Source organism: Leopardus geoffroyi, chromosome B3 (genome assembly GCF_018350155.1).
Source record: "Leopardus geoffroyi isolate Oge1 chromosome B3, O.geoffroyi_Oge1_pat1.0, whole genome shotgun sequence".
NCBI classification, from domain to species: Eukaryota; Metazoa; Chordata; class Mammalia; order Carnivora; family Felidae; genus Leopardus; species Leopardus geoffroyi.
Window position 1 is genome coordinate 86,661,892 of NC_059337.1, and position 25,388 is coordinate 86,687,279.

Sequence of the window (25,388 nt, forward strand, 5' to 3'; positions counted from 1 at the left end):
TAGAAATAAGTAATTCTCCAATTTTAATGTGACTTCAGTCACTTGGGAAATCTTGTTAAAATGCTCATTCTCATTCAGTAAGTCTGGAGTGGAACTTAAGATTCTGTTTTTCTTCAAGCTCCCTGATAATATAAATGATGCTACTTTAAAGAGTCAGAAGTAGGTAAAGGCCCTAGAGTATCTAGAAATATGTTACTTGTAAGATAGGTACAATGTAGTAATGTAATATTTTATGATGATCCATCAATATACTTATTGAGTGTTTGCTCTGCCCAACACTGTGCTAGACTCCGTGGAGGATTACAGTAAAGTACTAATTAAAACATTGTTCATTAGGGAGACAAAAAGTCATTAAATAATTAACATGACAGTGTTCAAGTTGTGATTAGGTAATGTGGTTTGTTTTTTGTTCAGATTAATCGCTTCATTTTTTTTTTTTTGAAGACTGACAGACACTCCTTAAAAGACATTAAACTCATTGAATAATAGACATAAAGAAACCAAAAAAAAAAAAAAAAAAAAAACCATCTGAATTCCCCACTGCCTACTCCCAAATAACTATTTTTATTAATAGAGAAACATCATCCCAAACATTTCTCTTTGCTTATATAGTTAAACACTATCATCTACAAGAATGAGTGGTTGGTAGTTAAATGGATGTATATGTAGTATTAATTTGATAAAAATCAAATCGTTCTTTACATTACTATTTTATTTGAGAGACAATATAATGTAGAGGTTAACAGCACAGATTCCAGATCCAGGCATTTGTATTTGAATCATGGCTTTTTTACTTCCTAGCTGTACAGCAGTGGACAAATTACTCAGAGTCTCTGGACTCAGTTTTTTTGTCAACAAAATGGGTAAATATTGCCTACTTTGTATAAGTTGTTATAAGAACTAAATGATTTAGGAAATATTGAAAAGCACCTGACTCATAGCTCATGCTATGTGTTACTTGAATTTAGGAGTAATAATCAATTGAAGTGAAACTAAAGAAATTTTTGAACTTCATGCAAAGTTTTCTTTTTTTTTAAATTTTTTTTAAAACGTTTATTTATTTTTGAGAGAGAGAGACAGACAGAGCCTGAGCAGGAGAGAGGCAGGGAGAGAGGGAGACACAATCTGAAACAGGCTCCAGGCTCCAAGCTCCAAGCTGTCAGCACAGAGCCTGATATGGGGCTCGAACTCATGAACTGAGAGATTATGACCTGAGCCGAAGTCAGTTGCTTAACCAACTGAGCCACCCAGGTGCCCCAAAGTTTTCTTATAATAAGGTATATTAATTCCCCAAAGATCCTTCGGAATGTAAGAAAAGAGACTGAAAAACATTAAGGTATTGGAAGCATCAATTCTTCTTTTCACTTTTTTGAAACATGCAGTGATTAAACAATATCCTTTGACTTTCAGCTATGAAATAAATTTTAAACTCTTTTTTACTTTGTCTTCTAGTAAAGAAGTTCTAGTTTTAAAATATTTATGAAAGCTGTATTAGATTCGGTAGCCAAATTTCCTTCTATTTAATTTTGATTTTATATTTAAAAGTATTGAATAATCATTACTACAACTTTTGTCATACATGATGTTTTTACACCTGATTTCTTTATTTTGGGGAATCCCTTGGTAACTGAATTTCACTGTCAGTTTTTTGAGGAAGGGCTAATAAGTACTTTATTCTTAGATTCAGTATGCTTCAGACTGGCTTTGTGTTACCCTTATATTCAAATTGGTTCTGAATAAAATTATTGGGTTAATTTTTTTTTTTTTTTTGACTCTATGCAATGTAAAAAAGTCCATCTTGTGACACTAGTTTGTCTAAAAAGAAGTCAGGTCGCAGGTTTTTTTTCCTCACTTACTTTTGGCTTGTGTTTTTGTTTTGTTTGTTTGTTGTTTTTTCCTGCCTGGATAGCTAAAGGATTCTTTGTTCTTGAAGTAGAACTTAATCATGATGTTTGTGTTGATTGTTCTTTAATAACATTTTGGAGACCCACAGCATGCCTCTCTAGGAACTATTTGATTCTTCTTTTAGTTCATGGAAATTTTAGATTTGTGAATTTTGTATTCTATTTGTTAGGTTGTTTTAGAGACTATAGTTATTCTTGTAATGGGGCATTTTTGTCTTTATGTATTATCTGTTCAATAATTATTTGTATCCCTCTTTTTTTTCTCTGTATACACTGTGATAATCTCACAATTTTTCTTTATATTAGTAGTTCCAATTGTCACTGTTCCTATCCCTGTGTTTTATAGTTCATTTATTAAATTTTTACTTATTTGTTTGTTTGGTTATGGTTCTCAGTACGTTTCCTTAAGTTTTTAACTTCCCTTTTCATTCACTTTATGTTTTGGCATTTTCTCCATGAACTTTATTTTATCGAATTCATGTTCTTATTTTCTTTTAAAATACCAACCATTGGAGGTTCCTGGTGGCTCTGTTAAGCATCCCACTCTTGATTTTGGCTCAGGTCTTGATCTCATGGTCATGGGATCAAGCCTTACGTCAGACTCTGTGCTGAGCCTGGAGTCTGCTTGAGATTTTTGTCTCCCTCTCCCTCTGCCCCTCCCCACCTATCAAAATAAACATTTAAAAATAAATAAATAAATAATAAAATACCAACCATTGGCAGGAATATTTTCTTTCTTTTGGTTTATGTTATTTTTTATATTATGATCTTTTTAAATTTCATTTATTCGTTTTGAGAGAGAGTATGAGTGGGGGTGGGGCAGAGAGAGAGAGAGGGAGGGAAAGAATCCCAAGCAGGCTCCACACTCTGTGTAGAGCTCGATCTCATGAACCGTGAGATCATGACGTGAGCAGAGATCAAGAGTTAGACACTAAGCCACCTGAGTTACCCTGGTGCCTGTTATGATCCTTTTTTTCTTATGTATTTGTAGTGTATATTTATAATTGCCATGTCATTTCTCTTCATCTTGCTCATGTATAAATTGTCAAGAACTTTTCTTTGTTCTGATATAGCGCAAGTGAATTTTCCTTCATAAACATTTCACATTGTTTGAAATCTATTTGTCTTCTCCTCAGAGCTACAGTTTCTTGGCAAGGTACTGCTTTTGGGCCACCTGTCTATATAGCCCTCTGGCAATGTGGTAGGCGGAATAGAGATTGGGAAGATCTCCCTGGGGATGTATACCCTTTTATTGGAGGTTCTGTTCTCTGCTTATGGGATTTCGTTTGGTGTGTTGCAGTATACCAAGGGTTCATTCTGCCTGGTTTTGTGTAAATCCTGATTCCATGGAGTATTACTTTGAATTTTTATTTGTTCTACCAGTGTAGTAGAAAGTGGCAGCCCTTGTGCTTCTTGCTTCCTTTGTAAAGATTCTTCAGTAACACAGGCTTCTATTCAGGAAGGATTTTACTTTTCTCTGGGCTGTCTAATCAACTCATTGGTCTCTTAGGTTATTTCCAAGTTGTGTATTAGTGGAAGTCTCAGGATTTGGTGAGCTCACTCCTTTTCTCCATACCTATTTTTATGTGTAAAAGGAAAAGTTAGGTGAACTTGACCAAAATCATCATTTCTCTACCCTGCTTTAAAAAATTACTTTGTGATAGTCCCTGGGTGGTTCCGTCTGTTAAGCATCTGGCTCTTGATTTCAGCTCAGGTCATGATCTCATGGTTCATGAGATTGAGCCACACGATGGGCTCTGCACTGACAGCATGGAGCCTGCTTGGGATTCTCTCTCTTTCTGTCTCTGAAAATAAATGAACTTTAAAATAAAATCTTAAAAAATTACTATGTGATGTCCTACTTTCTTTACTGTTTGATTAATTTTTTTTCTGTTCATGTGGTTATATGATGGGATAAACAGATGTCTGTTCAGATTTTACTACACTAACTTTACTGATCTTCTTTTTTATCTTATCCCAGCAGACCTCTTATTTTAGAGTACTTTTTAAAAACATTTTTCTCAATGTTTATTTATTTTTGAGAGACACAGAAAGACAGTGTGCAAGTGGGAGAGGGGCTGAGAGAGGGAGATAGAATCCGAAGCAGGCTCCAGGCTCGGAGCTGTCAGCACAGAGGCTGATATGGGGCTTGAACTCCAAAACCATTTGATCGTGACCTGAGCTGAAGTTGGATGCTTAACCAACTGAGCCACCCAGGTGCCTCTAGAATACTTTTTAGATTTATAGAAAAGTTGCAAAGATAGTACAGGGAGTGTCCATTAACCATCATCCAGTTTCCTTTATTGTTAACAGCTTACATTATTATGGTACATATGTCACAGGGGAGAAAGCAACATTGTTACATAATTATTAACTAAACTCCACACTTTATTTAGATTTTACTAATTTTTCTCATGTCCTTTTTATGTTCCAAGTTCCCATCCAAGATCCCATATACATTTAGTTGGTATGACTCCTTTGCCTACTCTAATCACATTTCCTCAGACTTCCCTTGTTTTGTTTTTGATGATTTGACAGTTTTCAGGACTATTGTTCAGACATTTTACAGAATGTTACTCAGTTTGGGTTTTTTGAATTTTTTCTCATGATTAGACTAAAGTATTGTCTTTTGGGGGGACAAAGAGTACAAGACTGAAGTGCCATTCTCATCATATTATTTCAAAATTATGCTATCAACATGACTTAACACCAGTTATGTTAATCTTGATCACCTAGTGTAGGTAGGTGTTTGCCATGTTTCTCCACTGTAAGGTTACTTACCAACATTCTTCTTTCATATTCTTTGAAGCAGATTACTGAAGTGTGGCCCATACTCAGGTGGTTATAAGAGATGTGGGCTGAGAGGTTAATTGAGCTCTACTTTCTTTAGGGATACTATCTACATAAATTATTTGTAATTTTTCAGTACAGGAGATTTATCTCTTGCCCCTCATCTATTTATTTGTTTGTTTATGTTAGTATAGACTAATTGATACTTCTTTAATACTTTGGGTTATAATCTAATACTGTGTTGTTTAAAGTATTCCAGCTTGGCCATTGGCAACTCTTCCAGTTGGCCTTTATATCCCTTTGACATGTCCCCATCCTTTTGATTTTTAAACACTTTTCCTAATCTCTGGCACCTCAAGATGCCTCTCGGTTATGTCTTCTAGAGATGTATACGGATGTGCCCCATCCCTAGAATTAGCCATTCTTCCGAGGGGTCTTATTCCTTGTATTGGAAAATGGTATTAGAAACCAAGATCTGGATGCTGGGTGTGCTCATTGTTATTGGGTCTGACTACTTCTAGGCCCAGTAAACAGAAAGAGCTAGGATATATATGTATGTATGCTAACTGATATATATACACATATCTGAAATTATTTATGTATCCATCTGTATCTTTATTAAGCTAAATCTGAATTCATACTGGCTTCTCTTATTCTAATCCAGTACCACATAGTTCACTCTGGCTTTCTCCTTTTTCTTATGTGTAATTTCCTCTCCAACAATAGGAAACCTGGTTTCCATCCTCCACTCTCCATTTCCTTATTTGTTCTACCCCTGTATATGTTGTAACTCTTTCAGTATCATTAACCCATACCCCTATGAGAAACAACTTTACCTACCAGAGGGCACTGTTTATGTATAGTTCCTTTAGCCTTTAATCTGACAGGTTTCAGTCAAAGTACCAAGTTACTTGGGTTGGCTCTTCTTTTTTCCCCTCTACACCCTTAGGTGAGGTTATGTAATATAGTCAGGCTTTTTTTCATAGTCTGCATACTATGCTAGGATCCTCTTACATCCTGGTGATTTTTTTTTCTAATTACTGGCAATTTTGAATTACATTGCTATTAGCATTTGCATACAGGTTTTGTGTGGACATATGCTTTCAAACTAGTTGGTCAAACCTAGTAATGTAATTGCTGGAGCAGATGTTAAATCTTTGTTAACTTTAGAAGAAACTTCCAAGCTCTCTTCCAGGGTGGCTGTGCTATACCATTTTGCATTCCCATCAGCAGTGAATGTTTCTTTGTTATCTTAATGTTGTATTTAGCAAAACATAATTTTTAAATTGTGATGAAATTCAATTTATTGATTTTTTTTTTCCTTTCATGGATTGTACTTTTGGTATTGAACATAAAACTCATTGCCCTATATAAGGTCACACAGCTTTTTTGAGATCCTTTGTTTTCTTCTAGAAGCTATAAATTTCATGTTTTACATTTAGATCTGTGATTTATTTTAAGTTAATTTTTGTGTGAGAGATGTGGTACTTGTGGAGGTGTTTAGTTTTTTTTGTTGTTGTTTTTTGGGTTTTTTTTTTTTGGCATATGGACATTCATTTTTCCAGCACCATTTGTTGAAAATGCCATCATTTCTCTGAAATTTTCTAGGCACTTTGTCAAAAACTCAGTTTACTCTATTAGTGTGGGTTAATTTCTGGACTTTATTTTCTCTTCCATTGATTTAAGCAATCTATCCCTTTGCCAATACCACATAGTCTTTATTATTGAATCTTTATAGTGTCTGAAATCAGATAATATTAACCTTCTAATTTTGCTCTTTTATTACAGAATTGTTTTTTGGCTATTCTAGTACCTTTGTTTTTCCATTTGCCTTTTAAAATCAGTTTGTTTATATCTATAAAAACACTTGCAGGACCAAATGTTTTTACACACAACTTTTCAAAGTAGATACCTTTCTTATTTCAGTAATACTCTTATAATAACTTCAGAACTCTTTGGGGATTTGCAAGTACTATTTCATTCAGCTTATCAACTGCTGCACAGTGCTGTATTTACTTGTAATTCGTAACTGTAGATCTTATTATGTAGGTTAATTACCAATTTTATTGATGAAATTTGCTTCTAAATAGATTTTTTTTTCAAAATGAAAATCATACCCCAAAGGTAACAAATCAGTTTTTTTATATACAACGTCACAATTCCTCAAGGTAGGTGATGTTTGTGCTTTATAGGTGAAAAAATTCTGACTGGTTGATGACTTGCCCAAAGAGTCAAAGTCAGTTACACATTGTAGGACTTGTCTATCTCAGATTTACACAGGCAACTCAAACTTAGCATATCTCAAATGGAATTTTATTCATTTTTAAAACCTTACTCTCCCTTAATCCCCTGCCCTGACCGGTGGCACAAACATCTGCCCGCATATCCAAATCAAAACTTCTTCCTCAGAGCCTCTGTTAATTTGGTCTCTTAGTTTTGTTCATTTTCTCTCCTTAATTTATGGATCTCAATGGAGCCTATTTTTCTTCCCTATTTTTGTTTTTTTTACCTTTCATTGTCTACTTTAATTTGTATATATATTTTTATTATAATACATTGAAATTAGGATTCCTTGAGGCAGAGCCTTTTTCATTTTATTCTTTGTAGCATTTGTATTAGAAGGCAAAAAGGAAAACACTCAATCCCAAGCCTTTTCTTTTAATTATTTAGTCCATTCAGTAAATATTTATTGAATATGTACTATGTGTCAGGTTGCTCAGAACACAGCATTATGGTTCTAGTTTAGTTGAGAAGATAGACATTAAATAAATAACTTCATAAATACTTAAAATATTAATTGGTATGAATAATTGTTGGTTCTTAGGCACAGTTTGTAGTCAGCTCCTACAGTATCATAGTCCAAGAAAAATCATACATAAGAAGGAAGTACAACAAAAAAAGAATAGTATGTCAGCATAGTTTAACTGTGGATGTTCCTTTCTACTCAATTGAGGGCTGTAGTTCTGAACTTTAAAACGTGCATTTTATTTATTTTATTTTATTTTTTAATGTTTATTTTTGAGAGAGGAGGGGGAGAGTAAGAGACAGAAAGGGGCAGAGAGATAGGGGGACCCAGAAGCAGGCTCCAGGCTCTGAGCTGTCAGCACAGAGCCTGATGCAGGGTGAACTCATGAGCTGTGAGATCATGACCTGAGCTGAGGACAGATGCTCAACTGATTGAGCCACACAGGCACCCCTCAATAGTGCATTTTAGCATTTTAGATGGAATCCTTATTAAGGTAGAATCAATTTATAATTGAGCTTTGCTTGACTTGACTTGACTATGACAAAGGCATATTTGGAGGCAGTGAGTTATAGGTTGAAATAATATACATTATTTCACATCTCTTTTTGTTTTAACTCCTTATTTCTTGCTTCCTGTAGTCTTCAAATTCCTTGTCTTTTCTCTTTCATCTTTGCCAGTTTTGATCTACTTCTATCTTTCTGTGATGTCTGTCTTGGCTTATATTCTGCCACTTCTGCTTTCCCCTGCCCTGAATCTTCAGTGTTTTTTTTTCTTTTTCACTTTTATCCAAAACTAGGAAAAAAGTAAAAAGGATTCAAGTTAAAATGACTAAAATTTACATACTAATATAGACATGTTTGTGTATGTATATTCCAACTTTTGAGATCATGATATTGTGTTCAGTCTCTTCAGGGTATTTTTTTTTTTTTAACATATTAAGGTGGCCCTGTGTAAAAATGAGAGAGAATAAAAACAAATTCTGAGGTTTTTGATTAGCTGATCACTAGTTCTTTTTATCATTTGAGGTTAAAGTTTAGCTGCTTCCCACTGAACAAGGTGAATGACTATAGGTTCAGAAGACATGATATTGACTGATCTAGGGATAAATCAAGAAATGTGACATTTCATGTAGGGGTCTTTTTACTTAGAGTGCAAGGGTGTCAGTCAGAATATGCACTGTATAGGAAATCAATTGAAACTTGAGCCCATGGACATTTACTTCAGCAAAATTCTTACTAATTATCATGACTATGTCTAGTTAGACTGTTGTAAGCATAATTTAGTTTCCAAAAGGTTGAGATTCTTTTGTATAATTGTAAATCTCCTGTTAATGATAAATAATTTATAGTTTGTCAGCTGTATTTTATATAAAATCAGCTATTACTTTAAGTCTTTATTAAACCAGTAAAGCTTTATATGTTATATATACTGCTAGTAAACCTTAAACCTCTGACAAGTAATTTTATATAGAAAATAGAAAGCCTGGTTTACCTGTTTCAAATTGTCTTCTTTTTTCTAAAAGGTAATTTTAGTAGTTTTCTAAAAGGTAGTCTAATATTTATGTTTTCTTAAGTAATACAGTAAGTGATATGAGACTGAATTTTATTTTCTGAAATCCATTCTTTTTGGTGGTTAGTTTTCAAATGGATATTGAATGATCCAGCTGAGAAAAATATGTCATAGTTGGCACTTACAGTTTTAACATCAAAGGTCTGGTCTCATTTTTCAGTGCTCTACATCAGGGATGAGCAAAGTAAGGACCTATGGTGCACATCCATCCTTTCAGTTGGTTTTGTAAATAAAGTTTTATTGGAGCACAGCCACACCTGTTCATTTACATATTATCTTTGGTTGCTTTGTCTATATAGGTAGCATTTAGTAGCTGCAGCACAGAACATGCAGCAAAGTCTAAAATACCATATGACTCTTTACAGAAAGTTTGCAGATCTCTGCTGTAAGTAATCTAGTTGAGATTAAATTTTGGTGTAGTTAATCTTTGATATCTGTGACAAGTACTTCCTGAAACTTTTAAAGAAATACAAACAGAGAAATATAAATATTAGCCTTTTCACTTTCCAGCCTCATGTTTATATTGAAAGTTACTTGTCTGTATGTAATTTTTCAAATCACAAATTAACCCTTTGCTCATTTTTGTTAAAGTTTTAGTTTTCTCTCTTAGTGGTCTCTTTAGTGACCGTTTATCACTGTACTTACAAAGGATAATCATAGAGCAAAATTGAGGATAATTAAAGGATAATAATAAAGCAAAATTGAGATCCAAATAAATGCTAAGTGGTTGACGAAGCCTCATGCCCTGTGTGTCAGACCTGGCGCCCTTAAACCAAAACATGATTCAGATTTGCTCATGAGCAAAATGATAAATCACTATACATTATGTACTTCTAAGGGCAGTCACACACATTATTTATAGTTGTAATGCTAAATTAATGTGGAGAGGACTTGGTATAGCCTTTGATCACAAAATTTTATTTTTTTTAAATTTTAATTAACAAGGAAATTTAATATTCGACTAAATACAACTATCTTAACCATATCCTCTAGAAAGATGTTAATTTAAAACATTCAGACTCTTCATTTGTCTCTCTTTAAAGTAATAATTTTCAGTGCCTGAAAAAAAAGCTTACAGGTATCACATAGACATTCCATACACTTTGTTGTGTTAATTATCTTGAACATACAAGTTAGGTAACCTGCCTACACTGTTGTTTTCTTCCTAATCATATGTAGTTCTTTGGAACAAAAGAAGGGTATTTATAACCTTGGGATCTAAATTTTGTTTTTTTGTAAGAGCTTCCAGTAATCTAGTAATATAAATGTTTAATTTTCACGTATCTTTTCACATTTTAAATTATTGAGTTTAATAAATTAATTAGGAAATTTATAAGGATTTAAGTTGAATCTTTGAAAACTGCTATAAATAGCACTTAGCCTGATTTCATCTAAAAAGAACAATATTAAGGTAAATATTTCTCACTACATATGGTTTCCTTAAAAATGATACTTAGCCAACCAATAACTGATGGTTAAATGCCTTTCTGATACTTTTACATGATCATAAAAAAGTGTAAGAAATTTGTTACCTTACACTTTTTACTATGTTCTTTAATTGAGTAAAAAAGAAATTATTGTCTTCAGAGTTTATGTAGAACCAGCTTTTATGAAGCAGGATATTTGAAAACTGTTGAGTTATTTTGGGAGAAAAAAAATAAAAGGTGAAAGTATTTGTCTTTACTGAAATGTGAATCCAAGTGGACATTACTACTTTGAGACCCATTAACTATATATAATTCAAAATTACTATACCATACCATCCTTTTAACTTATACTATTTAAATGTGTGTAGAAATAGTTTTTTGATATATGTTTATTTTTTTCCTGTAAAAAATGCAATGTTCTAAATATCTCTCCATGAATGTAGCAGTTTCATTGAACTCTGAAGTTTGGGACAATTTTGTAATAAATTTGTTAAGTTTCTGTGTTATCTTTTCCAAGTATGCTTTTCTTTGGTGGTAAATGTTAAATCACAGGAGCCCAGAAATAGGGGAGGGAGGATATGAGAAAACAGGAACCTCTATATCTAAACTTTTTAATACAATTTTAAAATAATTGAACCATTTCTAAAATCTACATCATTTTACTAATACTTATTACCAATTTTCATTAATTTACCCAATTTAATGGTTGCCTAAATTATATTATAGACATTTTGTAAAACATGTCATTTAGAGCTTCTTTCTTTGCCTTTCCTGCATTTGTTCAGTTTATTAACATCAAAAAACATTTCAGGAAGCACTGTGACTCTTCTAATACAAACACATTTATGAGAGGAACCAATTTACTTTCTTAGTCTTTAAATTCAGTAATTCTATATATGTAATGAAAAAGAGAAAATAACATTAGTCATCTAAAACTGTGGTCCAGTTTTGGTCAGCCTTTCTATATATTTGTTTCAACAAATAGGTAGCACAAGAGATTTTCAGGTCAAATTTAGTGGCAATTATTTGTCTTTGCTTTTTTGGGAACATAGTTAAACTTTGCAATAAAAATACTTGCCTTGCTTTATTTGTGAGGAAGTCCAAAAAACAGAGGAAATACAATTTTTGGTAAGAATTGAAAGTCCAGGAATAAATATAATGATGAGAAGTAGTGCTTCTATCACTAGGGAACTTTCCTCATCTAAGCACATATGAACAATTGATCCTTGTAGTCATATATAGCAGTAAACATTAATAACTTAACAGTCTGAAGTCAGCGCAGAAGATATGGAGCATTATTGAAAGATGGAGTCGAGCAGGTGGCACTTTAATATGTTCAGTGTCATGGTTGACTCTAAAGACTAGTCGAATGAAATTACTTGAGGTTCTAAAGATTTAAAAAGCGAACTCATTTTGCTGCACTAAGGAAATGCTACTGATCAGGCTTTCTGTGTCCCTTTTTTCTAGGCTAGAAAATATTAACCCTGAAGAAAATGACATGGTAAGCCATTCTCTGAGGAGATTTCTTGATGTCAGTCTTATATCTTAGAGGCTTAAGTTCAATTGAGTGGGTTTCAAGAACTAAGATGTGGGAAAAAGAAGAATTGACACACTAATAATGTACATCTTTGCTGCAATATGAAAATTCAATAACTTCACTCAGTCAATTTACAATTCACATGTGCCTATTAATTAAAACCCTATATTAAATAAAATATATTAAAACTTCATGTCTGACTAACATATAATGGTGTTGGTAGACATTACAGGAATTACTGAACAGAATAAACAATGCAGACACAGGGATAGCTATTCAGAAGAATGGAGCTGTAATTGTGGATAGAATCTACAAGACCAAGGAATGTAAAAAGAGAATAACAGCAGAAGAAATGAATGCAGTGATAGAAGAACGGGATGCTGCTTTGTCTCAGGTAACTGCATATATCTGTAAGAGCATTTTCCCCCTCCCTCTTTACCATTAAAAGGCAACATTTCCCCACATATTCTTAATTCAAATTATTTTTTAGCACATAATTAGTACCGTGATGATTAGATATGTTAAAATAGTCACAAATTTTGTTCCACCATTCTCCGAGTACATGCATCCACATTTCTTAATAAGATTGCCACAAAATTTTAGTTATATTCCAAAAAAAAAAGAATTTAGTTACATTCTTTAATGTAATCACTTTTATATGAGACTTCTTACTTGAGTCGCAGTTTTGTGAGGGCTGAGATTATGTCTTTATTACTGTTTTATTCCCAGTGCCTAATTCAGTGCCTTTTAGTAAACATTGATAAATGAATCAAATTATTAGTGTATTCTTTTCTGAATATGACTTATATCTTCCTGCTCTAACGAAACCTGATTACCTCCCTGAGGATACTGCTTCTACTGCAGTCCTCTCCAGTAGTGATTGTATTCCCTCCCACAGCAGTTATACCAGTGTGCTTGGAGGCTTGTTCCCCATTAGTGTTCACTGTTCCTTTTTCATCTCTAAACACCTCTAGCTTTGAAACTCATGCATCAGATTGTACCACCCAGTAGGCACTCCTGTTGCAGTAATTTACACAGGCCTGTGTTGCTTCCCTCATTTCTTGAATGTCTTAGGATCTATTTCAATGTCTTTTCTTCAGCCCACTCCTGTCTTAATTCTTGGTGATTTAAATGTCTTTGCAGATGATCCTTTCGCTGTTCTGGCCTCTCATCTTCTTGGATTTGTCTCCTCTCTTCATCATGTATTCTGCTCTATTTCTGTCATACTGACCACCACTTACTACCTGTCCAGCTCCCTTACTCTACAACCCTGACTCTAGCAAATTTTCAGCTCCACTGGCACCTGTTTCTGTTGACTTGACCACTTATTCTCCTGTTCTTCAAGCCTCTCATGTTCCCACTTCCCAGTTCTTCTAGCTTAGATTCCACGGCTCACCTAATTATCACCAATTTGCTTATAAGATAACCCCAGTTCCTTTGGTTCATTGTCCTCACCAAACAAAGCCTAAGCCTTAAACAATTTAACTTTCTCCCTGTTCTACACTGTCATAGTTTTATATGGCAGGAGAATGTCACACAGATTTGCCTTAATCCTTAAATTCATGACCTTTGTCTTTAAGTAGGCCCTTGGTGTTGCCTCGCATTTTTCTTGCCTTTTGTTGGTCCATTCACTCTCCACTGTAAAGGACTTTTTTATCTCCTTTCTTTCTCCTCAGATATCCAACCTCACCTTTCCAATAGAAAAAGGAACTTCTGCTTGTCTCCACCATTTCATCCACCAGCCTACCTGCATGTGTTCCCATATACTCTGCCTTTTATTTCTTAGTACATACCCCTGTTTCAGGATAACCTATTTCTATACTAGTTCTCATCTTTTCTTGCTTGCTTAAGGTTATCACTTAATCAATTGGCCCTTTGTCTCCTACTTCATAAAATGTTTCCTATCAATTAATTTCTATCATTATCTAAAATGCTTTACTATCTTCCATGGAGGCTAGGTGGAAGTTTTGATAAGTCTTGATCTACTTGTGGTTCAGCTCTGTGCTTTTGGTGAGGTTTCCGAAACAGAGCCAAGTATTCGGTGGACCCTACTCTTGGTGAATCACATATTCTCGTATTTATCTCTTCACATTGTGAGACTGTGGAAAACTCCATTATGGTTTTCAGAGGTTTTAGAGTCTTAACTTTTTAATTTCAAGCCCTGTACAGGTTTGGGATTTATCAAATGATTTGAGGTAGAAACAAGTCTCAAATCTCCAATTTTGTCACTTCTGCCCTGCACAACTACCAAAAGCTTAGATGAATTCTCTGTCCTCCAACAGAAGCCCTCTTTGTAATCAGAGCCTGACTTCCCAGCCCCTTGCCCAGGTCTGGAATCTTTAAAACTCAGGGCAAAAAATGACTGCAGATCTTCAAATCGCCCTTTTTCAGAATCTTAGCCAGTCAACTCATTGTTGTAGCAGCAGCCTTCTCATGTCCTTAAGCTGGTTTTTTAAATTTAATCTGGCTTTTCCTGTTTGGGGCTGGCACATTGTTCAGTCACAAAGGATTTCATTCTATGTAGATGTAGAGACCTGACATTTATCTTCACATTAGATTTGGAAAAAGTCCTTAAACTTTTTAAATGAGCAACTGTTTTTACCATTTTGTGTCCTACCAACTGTATGCAATCTTGAATCATTCAAGATTGTTGAGAGAAGCCAAAACTGTTTATAGTGCTTAGAAACAATTATAGCGTGAATTCAAACATTTGATTTACTTTTTATCATTTATTTTCTTAACTAAAAACATACACATAGAGCATAATTAAATGTGGACTGCCAACCATTCCTTCATGATACATAAAGATAAATCAACCTTTGGCAATATTTACCAATATGTTCTTTATTTATAAATATATATTATCCATCATTGCAATATATTTATTATTTGTCTACTGCATGTATTTATTACGTTTTATGAAGAACGACTTGTTTTTTTTTAATTCTTTTAATTTGCATAGTTTTCAGGCTTTCTGGCCCAAATAGTATTCATTTTAGTTTTTATGTCATAATCATTATAAAAATGAACTTTTGAACTACTTATTCTAGTTCTGAATGGAAACTTTTTTCCTTAATTTTTTAAAATAAACTTTTTATTTTGGCATAGTTTTAAATTTGCAGGAATGTTTCTAGGTTAGCGCAGTATAAGGGTGCACCTGGGTGGCTCAGGTGGTTAAGTATTCAACTCTTGATTTCAGCTCGGGTCATGATTTCACGGCTTGTGAGTTTGAGCCCCGTATCTGGCTCTGACACACTGACAGCGTGGAGCCTGCTGGGATTCTCCCTCTCCTTCTCTCTCTGCCCCTCCACTGCTTCCTCCCTCTCCCTCTCCCTCTCTCCCTCCCTCAAAATATTTAAAAAAAAAATTTTTTTTTAATTAAAAAAGATATTACAGTATAGAGTTCCCATATATCTTTTACCAGTTTTGGTTTTGCCCTGCTTTTGCCATTGCTCATTACTGTGGTAAGTTTATCAAAATTAAGAAACCCACATTGGTAGATTACTATGAACCCCAGACATTATTCAGATTTTATCAGGTTTTCATTAAAGCCCTTCTGTTCCAAGTTCAGTCCAGGATACCACATTGCATTTAGTTGTCACATCTCTCCAGTCTCCTCTGGTCTATAACAGCTTATTATTCCTTTTTTTTTTTTTTTAAAGACCTTGACAGTTTTGAGAATACTAGCCAGATACTTTGTGGAATGTCTCTGAATTTAGGTTTGTCTGATGTTTTCCTTATGATTAGACTGAGATTTTGAGTTTTTGGAAAGAATTCCACCAAAATTAGACCTTAATTTTAGAGTTGTTATTTAGCATCAACTGTTTTCTGATTATACAATATCTTCTCTGAAGTCCCAGGATTACCTTAGTCCCATTCTATGTAGCTATTGGAGACCTTCAGATTTAGTGAGAATTTCTTGATTTTGATACAGTTTAACTTAACTTTGTTTTTCAAATCAACTTAAAATCATTTATTTACTTGAACTGGCCTTATTAAAATCTTATCTTTTTCAGATGAATCCTAATATTCTTATTTACTCAAATTCTTTTCCCACAACTTTTCTATCTCAAGCTGAAAACTGAGAGCCTTAAGATCTTTTATAGGATGAATTAAAATTTTTAAAATTAGCATTTGTTTGATTAAGGAATTGACTTACCAAACAGTCTTTCATTCTTTCTCATCATTTTTTGGTCCATTAATGCTCATAGTTTATTTAAATTACTGAAATACCTGGAATTAAGGGATAAAGCAAGAAACTTCCAATTCTTCACTAGCTTTTCTAGAATCTTAAATTTCCTACATCTCTAGAAGCTATCTAGTTAAGCTACCCACTAAATTAAGGAATCTTATGTATGACTAATTTTCATTTTAGCTTGTTATTCATTTCCTCTTAATGTCTTGCTATTGGTACTCCTATTGGCCACAAGCATTTGACTCAAATATTTTTGAGTATCTATATGACCATTTATGTCCAAAATCATACAGGCCAGTCTTTGAGGCACAGTTGGATCCAGGCCAAACACCAGTAAGTAACAGAGGAATAGAACTGGCCAGGATTGGCAGTTCGGTAACTTTGAGGCCTGGCCTTATTACAAGCTACAGTAATTCAAATAACCATTTGTATTAGTTTGGGTTCCCTAGAAGAACAGAACCAACAGGATATATATAAAGAAATTTACTATAAGGAATTATTGGCTTAGGCGATTGTGGAGGTTGAGAAGTTCAAGATTTTCAGTCAGCAAGCTGGATACCCAGGAGAACCAGTGGTGTAGTTCCAGTCTGAGTCTGAAGGCCTGAGAACCAGGAGAACCAATGATGTAAGTTCTAGTCCAAGTCCAAGTTTAAAAGCAAGAGAAGACCAATATCCTAGTTTAAAGACAATTAGAAGGAATTCTCTCTTACTCTACCTTTTATTCTATTCAGACTTCGAAATGGGTTGGATGAAGAGCCCCACTCACATTGTGGAGGGCAGTCTATTTTGCTCACAGACACACCCAGAAGTAATGACTAATCAAATATCTGGAACTGGTGGCCTAGTCAAGTTTTCACATAAAATTAACAGGCCATTACTAGGACTTCTAGCTAAATTAGGCTACTTTTGGCTAGTTTTGATTTCCAGGGACAGGTGTGGATATGGACAGGGCCTAGCAGCGTAGGCTTCATTGATACTTATAGTTGGTAGGATAATATTGTAGAGATTTTTATTGATTGGGCCCAACTGATACCTGGTGCAGAGGTGAGGGGCCCAATCCTGAGAGCTGAATAAATTAGGCATGGGTATGGGGGTAGGGATACAGGCTTTAGCCAAATGGGCCAGAGGCATTGATAAAATATATTCAAAACACCAAAGAAGAAGACTTGTCATAAAGACTTGGAACATAGCAAGGATGAAGGAAGAAAAGTGGTAAATCCTATATGTACATGGGTGTTTGGAATCAACTCCAGGCATAGTGGATAATATGTTTATGGATCTTGAACTCATTTTATTCTCACTTCCTGATAAGAATCGGACTTTGTATTGCCAGGCTTGATCAAGATTAGTTCATGAACTATGTGAAAAGGAGCTTGCGAGGTAAAAATTTTGAGGCTGACTTAGTGATCATAAATTTCTATTACCTGAACACCATGCAGATAATCCTAACTAACCACTATTTTTGGAAATGAGTCATTACAAATATCAACAGTCAATAAAACCCTTTTAATTTGTGCACTTTTGTTGTTTTTGATGAAAGTATTTCTAAAACATTTTTGTGCTTCAACATAAATTTAGCACTTTTTTTTTCATCATTTAGTTACTTCATTTTTATCAAATGTTATAATGAAAAGTATAGATCCTGAAATCTTTCAGGTCCCAAATTGACAAACACAAAAAGCATGGAAGGACCAAGGGATAATCATCAGGGTAATTAAAGAAACTCAGCTTAACATTTTACTAGTCAGGTTCCTTCTTCATAGCCTTTGTGCTATTCTAAGCATTAAGCTACAACTCCAGCAGAATGAAAAATAAACCAAATAAGAGGAAGACTTGAATCCAGTCTGGTAGTATTAATGGAAATTAAGACAACTGAACAGTGTACAGAAGGTATAATTGGTCTGTTTCTTTGTGACTCTTTTTGCCTTTACACATGTTTCCCCTCTCACTGGAAGATGCTTTCTCTCCACTTGTTGCTCACTTATCTTTTGAAGTAGACCACTACTTCAAGCCTAATTTAAATATCTCTTCCATAAAGATCTTTTACATGAAACAAAATGATAAATATCTTCTTTTTGTCCACATTTCACTTTATATTCTGTTAAAAGTACTTGTCACACTGCATTACACTGTCTTTCCTACTAGCATGAAGTAGGAACTATTTTTCTTTATATGTGTCTGTCACAGTTTTATCCTTAGGACAGTATAGGCACTTAATATTTGTTTGCTGAATTAATGAACTGATGAGTTGAGCTATTTTAAATCAACTTCAAACTACACAGAACTAAAAGAATTTAATGAAATATTCACTCATTTACATTTTATTGCGCACCTATTATGGGCCGTGTGCTGGGAACTTAGTTCCAAATAGAAGGTTCTTACTCTTACAGAACTTGTATTTTAATATGGAAATATTTAGATAGTGAACAAACTAATGAATAAAGTATTTTCAGGTAGTAATTTACTGAAAGTAAAAAGGAGGTTGGGAGTGACTGCAATTGGTAGTGGGGCTGTTGCTTAAATAGGGTGATCAAGGCAGCCTCTTTGTCAACGTGAATAGTTGAACTAAGACTTGAAAGAGGAGGAGGATCTAGCCATGCAAAGAACCATGGAAAGGCAGTGCCCTGAGAGAAGGAACAAGTTTAGTGTGTTTAAGACACCGATATAAAAATACCAAACTTAAATGTGATTGAAGTACAATGAGCAAGGAAGATAGTAGCAAGTGATGTGTTAGAAGAGATAGGCAGCAGACAAATCTGTATGGTCTTATAGGCCATGGTAAGGAGGACAGATTGGATCTAAATGCAGTTTTGAAAGAGAAAGGCTATTGCAGTAGTCCATGCAAAAGATGACACCAATGAGGGCTCAGAGAGACAAGTGTAGATTTAGAGAGTGTAGAGTGTAGAGGTGGGCAGATTTGGGAAATATCTCAATAGTACAGTGAATAGGACTTGATGGCAGATTGGTTTTGGGCATAAGAGAGCAAGAAGATTTAAGGCTGACTCCAGTATTTGGGGCTCAAAGACTATGTAGATATTTGCCCCATTTATTGTGATGGGTTTTGGGAGGAGGTCAATATATTTGGGGAAGGAAGTTACATTGTCTTGGAGGAGATATATTTGAGATGTCCCTCCTGGAAATATTGAGTAGGCATTTGATTATTGCAGCCATCAGCAATAATTAAAGCTTAGGACTAGATGAAACTGAGGAAAGATCATTGAGAAAAAGCTTGGTGGTGTGCCAATGTTTAGCAGTTGGACAAAGTAGAAGGGGACCACATAGGATATTGGGAAGGATGGCCAATGAGGTTGAAGGAAACAGAAGAGAATGTGGTGCCAGAGGAGGCAAGAAAGTGTTTGCAAAAAGTGAGAGTGATTAATTCCCTTAAATGGTGTTGAGAGGTTGAGCAAAGGGAAAATGGAACAGTTACTTGTAGATTTGATCACATGGAAGATGTTGAGGGCTTTGACAAGAGTTTGGTCCAGGACAGAGGCCACATTGGAGTAGTATGAGGAAAGAATGGAAAGTGAGAAAGTGAAGACAGTGAATGCATACAACTTCTTACCCCTGTAATGGAGGTAGAGAAATTGGCAATAGATGGAGAGGGAGCTTACAGTTCATGGAAAGGTTTTTCTTTTTTAGGGCATGTAATTGATATGTTGATGGAAATGAACCAGGAAAGAAAAAGAGATTTTAAGAGAGAAAAAAGATAACTGTAGTAGGAAAGCTCTGGAGTAGATAAGTAGATTGAGAGGGGATAGGATCTAGAATATAAGTGAAAGAGTTGTTTTTTGCTAGCAAGAGGGAAACTGCTTCCATTGTGACAGAGGAATACAAGAACTCAGATGGATGCATATCCTTTCAAGTTAATAAATTTAGGGAGTGAGGTATCCTAAAGTTCATTTAGATTCTCAATGTGATGGGTTAAAAGATGGTGCTGAAGATTTATAAAGGTTTGTAAGGTATTAGAAGTTTGATAAAAAGTTCGTACTTGAAAAGGAAATAAATCATAACATTTAGAGTTTTACTTTTCAGGATAGTTTGAAACAGTTGTCTTGGTTTGTGTGTGAATGAACATAACTTTAGAAACGTAGGATGCCAGGCAGAGCAGAATGTCCCTTTAAGAATTAGATAATGAATTTGAAGTGAAACCTGTCAGGGAAGTTGCATGATTTCTTGTAGCAATATTCAGATCTCGAATGCAGTGTGGTATTGTAGATATTTTAACTTGGCTTGGGATTGTGATGGGTGAGGGACCAGGAAGTCATTACAGTGATGGCCTACAGACTGCCCCTTAAAGAGGAAACTAAAGAGTCACAGTCGGCAGGATCCTGGACAGTAAAAATCTGCTCCGTGCATGTATTGGAGTTCTTTGTTCATCTTGGAGTGCTGTAATGAGTGGTAGTCAAGAGAAAAAGAGCCTTGAAATAAAGATTTTGAAGGTATTGCAATTAGTGGAATCAATATATTTCAGATATTTTTCTCTGTAATTTTTTTATGGATTTGAGGGGGGAAAGAACTAAATGTTGGGATATTTTAACACACATTCAGCAAGACAGATCCAGAAGCAGTAAAAGGGAATACATTTGAAGAAAAGGTATAAATAATTTAGAAATTAGAATTCTTCTATTGTACCACATAGTCCAGGAGTCCACATTAGTACATTTCTCGCCTGGTTATGAATTCTCCCCATGATATTCTATGTGAACTGAAGTCACTGTAGAAAGCAGACTGAGATTAGGGAGTGTAGCCTAAACTAACAAATCCACTTGAAGTGAAAAACCAAAATCTTGGCCATTGATAATAACCATCAAAGTTAACCTTCCATATTAACAGAGGAAACGATAGCCTAGTTTCTTAACCTCTCCATTATTAGTGTTGCCATCACTTTGTATCCCTAATGATTGGCAGAGTGCCTAACATATAATAGATGCAAAATAATGATTTGTAAGTTATTAGAAGTTTGATAAAAAGTTCGTACTTGAAAAGGAAATAAATTATAACATTTAGAGTTTTACTTTTCAGGAAGAGTAAGAAACATGTTTAACATTCTTTATTATAGTGAGTGTAAAATTTTTATTAATTTTTTCCCCTGTCAGTTTGTTAATTTTCTTCCCTGTCTTATCCTATAATTATTTGCCTGTGCATGTTTTTTTCCAGTCAATCTTGCTAAGATATCTTATTTATATTTGTTCTATTCTAATAACTTTTCTTAGTTCTTATTATAAAATTTTTACAAACTGTTTCCAACTATAGGTAATTTTGGAAAGCATAAACAAGAAGGTAAAATTTGCTTGTAAAGTCATTTCCTAGAAATAATCATATGCAGGTTCTTTTTTTTCAGTCCATATTATATCAGTACATATGAGTTAACCAGATTTTTCACTTTGATTTTATATTTTGTCAGATAGTCTTATAATTTTATAATGTGGATATATTAAGATTTGTCAAACTCATCTGCTGTTTGAGAGGGTGTTTATTTTTTTTCTATTTTTTTGATACTGTGAACATTTTTGTAGCTAAATTCTATGTGTATCTATGTTTATTTCCTTAGGAAAAGTCCTAGAAATGGAAATACTGGATTAGAGACTATAAACATTTTAAAATAGTATATACTTCCAAATTGCCTTCTTAGAAAAAATTATAAATAGAAATGGTGAATAAAATGCTAAGGAATTTGGACTTTATTCTCTAAGCACTGTGGACCTCCTGAGGTTTAAAAGTCTAAGGCTAAGGAGACAGTTGGGAATCTATTATAATAATTCATGCAAGAGGTAATGAGGGTTTAAACAAAAATCAGAAAGGAGTAGATATGAACACTATGGAAGTTAAAGCTTGTATTTAAAAATTTTTTAAATGGAGGTATAACACAGTAAAGTGTGCAAATCTTAAGTGAAAGATTTGATTGATTTTTACATATGTATATACTCATGAAAGCATCACTCAGATCAAGATATAGAACATTTGTAGCCCCTGATTTCAAACTATCTTACAAGCTACAGTTATCCAAACAGTATGGTATTGGCATAAAAACAGACACATAGATCAAGATGGATCAATCTCAGTAGAATAGAGAACCCATAAATAAACCCACACATATGTGCTCAATTAAAGGAGCCAAGAAAAGGGGCGCCTGGGTGGCTCAGTCGGTTGAGCGTCCGACTTCAGCTCAGGACACGATCTCGCGGTCCGTGAGTTCGAGCCCCGCGTCGGGCTCTCTGGGCTGATGGCTCGGAGCCTGGAGCCTGCTTCCGATTCTGTGTCTCCCTCTCTCTCTGCCCCTCCCCCGTTCATGCTCTGTCTCTCTCTGTCTCAAAAATAAATAAACGTAAAAAAATTTTTTTTTTTTTTAAAAAAAGGAGCCAAGAAAATACAGTGCAGAAAAGACAGTGTCTTCGATAAATAGTGTTGGGAAAACTGGACAGCCACATTGTAAGAAATGAACCTGAACTACTGTGACATGCCATACATAAAAACTAACTCAAAATGGATTAAACCTTTCATGTAAGACCTGAAACCATGAAATTCCTAGAAGAAAATAGAGGGTGTAAGCTCCTTGACACTGGTATTGGTGATGAGTTTTTAGATTTGGCGACGAAAGCAAAAATAAATGAGTGGAACTACGTTAAACTGAAAAGCTTCTGCAGAAAATAAAAGCATCAACAGGGCCACCTGGGTGGCTCAGTCAGTTGGGTGGCTGGCTCTTGGTTTCGGCTCACGTCATGATCTCACGGTTTGTGAGTTTGAGCCCCACATCAGGGTCTACACTGACAGTGTGGAGCCTGCCTGAGATTTTCTGTCTCTGCCTCTCTCTGTCTCTGTCTCTCTGTCTCTCAAAATAACAAATGAATAAACTTAAAAAAAACGTCATAAAGGAAAAGGCAGCCTACTGAATGGGAGGAAATGTTTGCAAATCGTGTATCTGATAAGGGGTTAGTATCCAAAATGTGTAAAGAACTCCTACAACTCAATAGCAGAAAACCCAATTCATTTAAAAAATGAGCAGGGAATCTGATAGACATTTTTCCAAAGAAGATACAGAGATGGCCAACAGGTATATGAAAAGATGTTCAACATTACTAAACAGCAGGGAAATACAAATGAAATCCAATGAGATATCACTTCACATCTGCTAAAATGGCTGTTATCCGAAACACAAGAGATAACAAGTGTTGGCAAAGATGTGGAGAAAGGAACCCTGTGTGCGATTGGTGGGAATGTAAATTGGCGCAGCCGCTATGGAAAATGGTTCCTCAAAAAATAGAAATAGAACTACCGTATGATCATCAGTTCCACTTCTGGGTATTTATTCAAAGAAAATGAAAACACTAATTCAGGAAGATAAATATGCATCTCCATGTTCATTGTAGCATTATTTTCAATACCTAAGATACAGACACAAGTGTCCATGTGGATGAATGGGTAAAGAAAATATGGTGTGTATATATATACATACATATATATATACACAAAGGAATACTAGTCAGCTGTTAAAAAAAAACAACAGAATGAAATCTTCACCGTTTGCCACAACATGGACCTTGAGGGTATTATGCTAAGTGAAATAAGTCAGAATGACAAATACCATATGATCTCACTTTTATGTGGAATTAAAAAACAATGACAATCAAGCTCATAGCTGAGGAGAATACAATCGTGTTTGCCACAAGCGGGGAGTGGAGGGAGAGAAATGAGGGAGTCAAAGGTACAAATTTCCAATTATAGAATAATGAAGTCATGGGAATGTAATGTACAACATGGTGACTATAGTTAATAATGTGCATCTTTGAAAGTTGCTAACAGTAAATCTTAAAAGTGGTCATCACAAAAAAGAAAACAATTTGAAAAACCAAATACAATGAAATGTAATATTGTTTTGTATATATTTAAAAGAACATTTCAGCATTCCAGAGATGCCTTCATATATCTTTTCTGTCAGAATTTCTTGTCAAGAGTAATCACTATTCTTTCTTCTAACAGCATAGGTCATTTTGCATGTTTTTAAACTTAATGTGAAAGCAATCATGCTGTGTACTCTTTTGTGTCTGACTTCCTTTACCCAATGTTATTCTTGTGTGTTGATCTGTATTGTTATAGTTATCAACAGTGTATCTTTTTCTTTACAGTGTTATGTTCTATTGTATGGTTATACTCTTGTTTACATATGCACCAGTTGGTAGGAATACAGGTTGTTTCTAATCTTGACCTATTATGAATGAAATACTATGGATGTTCTTGTACATATTTTTTGGTCAATGTTAGAATTTATTCCCTGTGGTTCATATTTAGCATATACACAGGAGAATGCCTGGCATAGGTTTAGCTTTAGTAATTAATTCCAAATGTTTTCCCAGAGTTGTACCAGTTTACACCAGCAGCGTAAGGAAGTGGCTTCCAGTTGTGAGGGTCAACACTTGGTATCTTTATTCATTTTAATTTCTGTCATTTTGATGGATATGTGGTCTTATTGCATGGAGGCTTTAATTTGTATTTCTCTAATGACTAATGATGTTGAATACCTTTTCCTATAATTAGTGGCCATTTTGATATCCTCCCTTATGAAGTGTCTGTGCCAGGCTTCTGCCCAGTATTAAATTTGGTTGTCTGTTTTTTTCTTACTGATTTATATAAATTGGGTACAGATACTTGTATAGTCTTTGGCTTGCATTTTTATTCTTATTGATGTCTTTTGATAACAAAAGTTCTTAATTTTAAGGAAGTCAAATTTATCATTTTTTCTTCTTATGGTTAATGCATTTTGTGTTCTATTTAAGAAACCCTTGTGGGGCACCTGGGTGGCTCAGTCAGTTGGGCGTCCGACTTCAGCTTGGGTGATGATCTCATGGTCCATGAGTTCAAGCCCTGCATCTGGCTCTGTGCTGACAGCTCAAAGCCTGGAGTCTGCTTCGGATTCTGTGTCTCCCTCTCTCTCTGCACCTCCCCAGCTTGCACTTTGTCTCCTGTCTCTCTCAAAAATAAATAAACATTAAAAAAAAATTTTTTTAAAGGAAAGAAACCCTTATTATTCCCACAATAATGAACACACTCTGTAATGCTTTCTTTTAGGAGCTTAATTATTTTAGCTTTCACATTTAGGTCTTGATCTGTTTCAAGTTAATTTTCATATGGTCAAGGTATATCGTTTTCTTTATATGGAAAACCAGTTGACTGGCCCCAACATCATGTATTAAAAAGATCGTGTACTGCTCTCCTGTCCCCA

The 25,388-nt window shown here is 34.6% G+C and overlaps 1 protein-coding gene across 4 annotated transcripts in view; it reads left to right on the forward strand.

The window, feature by feature from the left end:
* Nucleotides 1-25,388, forward strand: part of MIPOL1 (mirror-image polydactyly 1) — a 328,723-nt gene that overhangs the window by 108,030 nt on the left and 195,305 nt on the right. For all 4 annotated transcript variants that reach the window (XM_045450737.1, XM_045450735.1, XM_045450734.1 and 1 more), the window contains 2 exons: nt 11,904-11,937; nt 12,197-12,367. In XM_045450737.1, the coding sequence (XP_045306693.1) occupies nt 11,904-11,937; nt 12,197-12,367 (205 nt within the window). The remainder of the gene's footprint in view (nt 1-11,903; nt 11,938-12,196; nt 12,368-25,388) is intronic.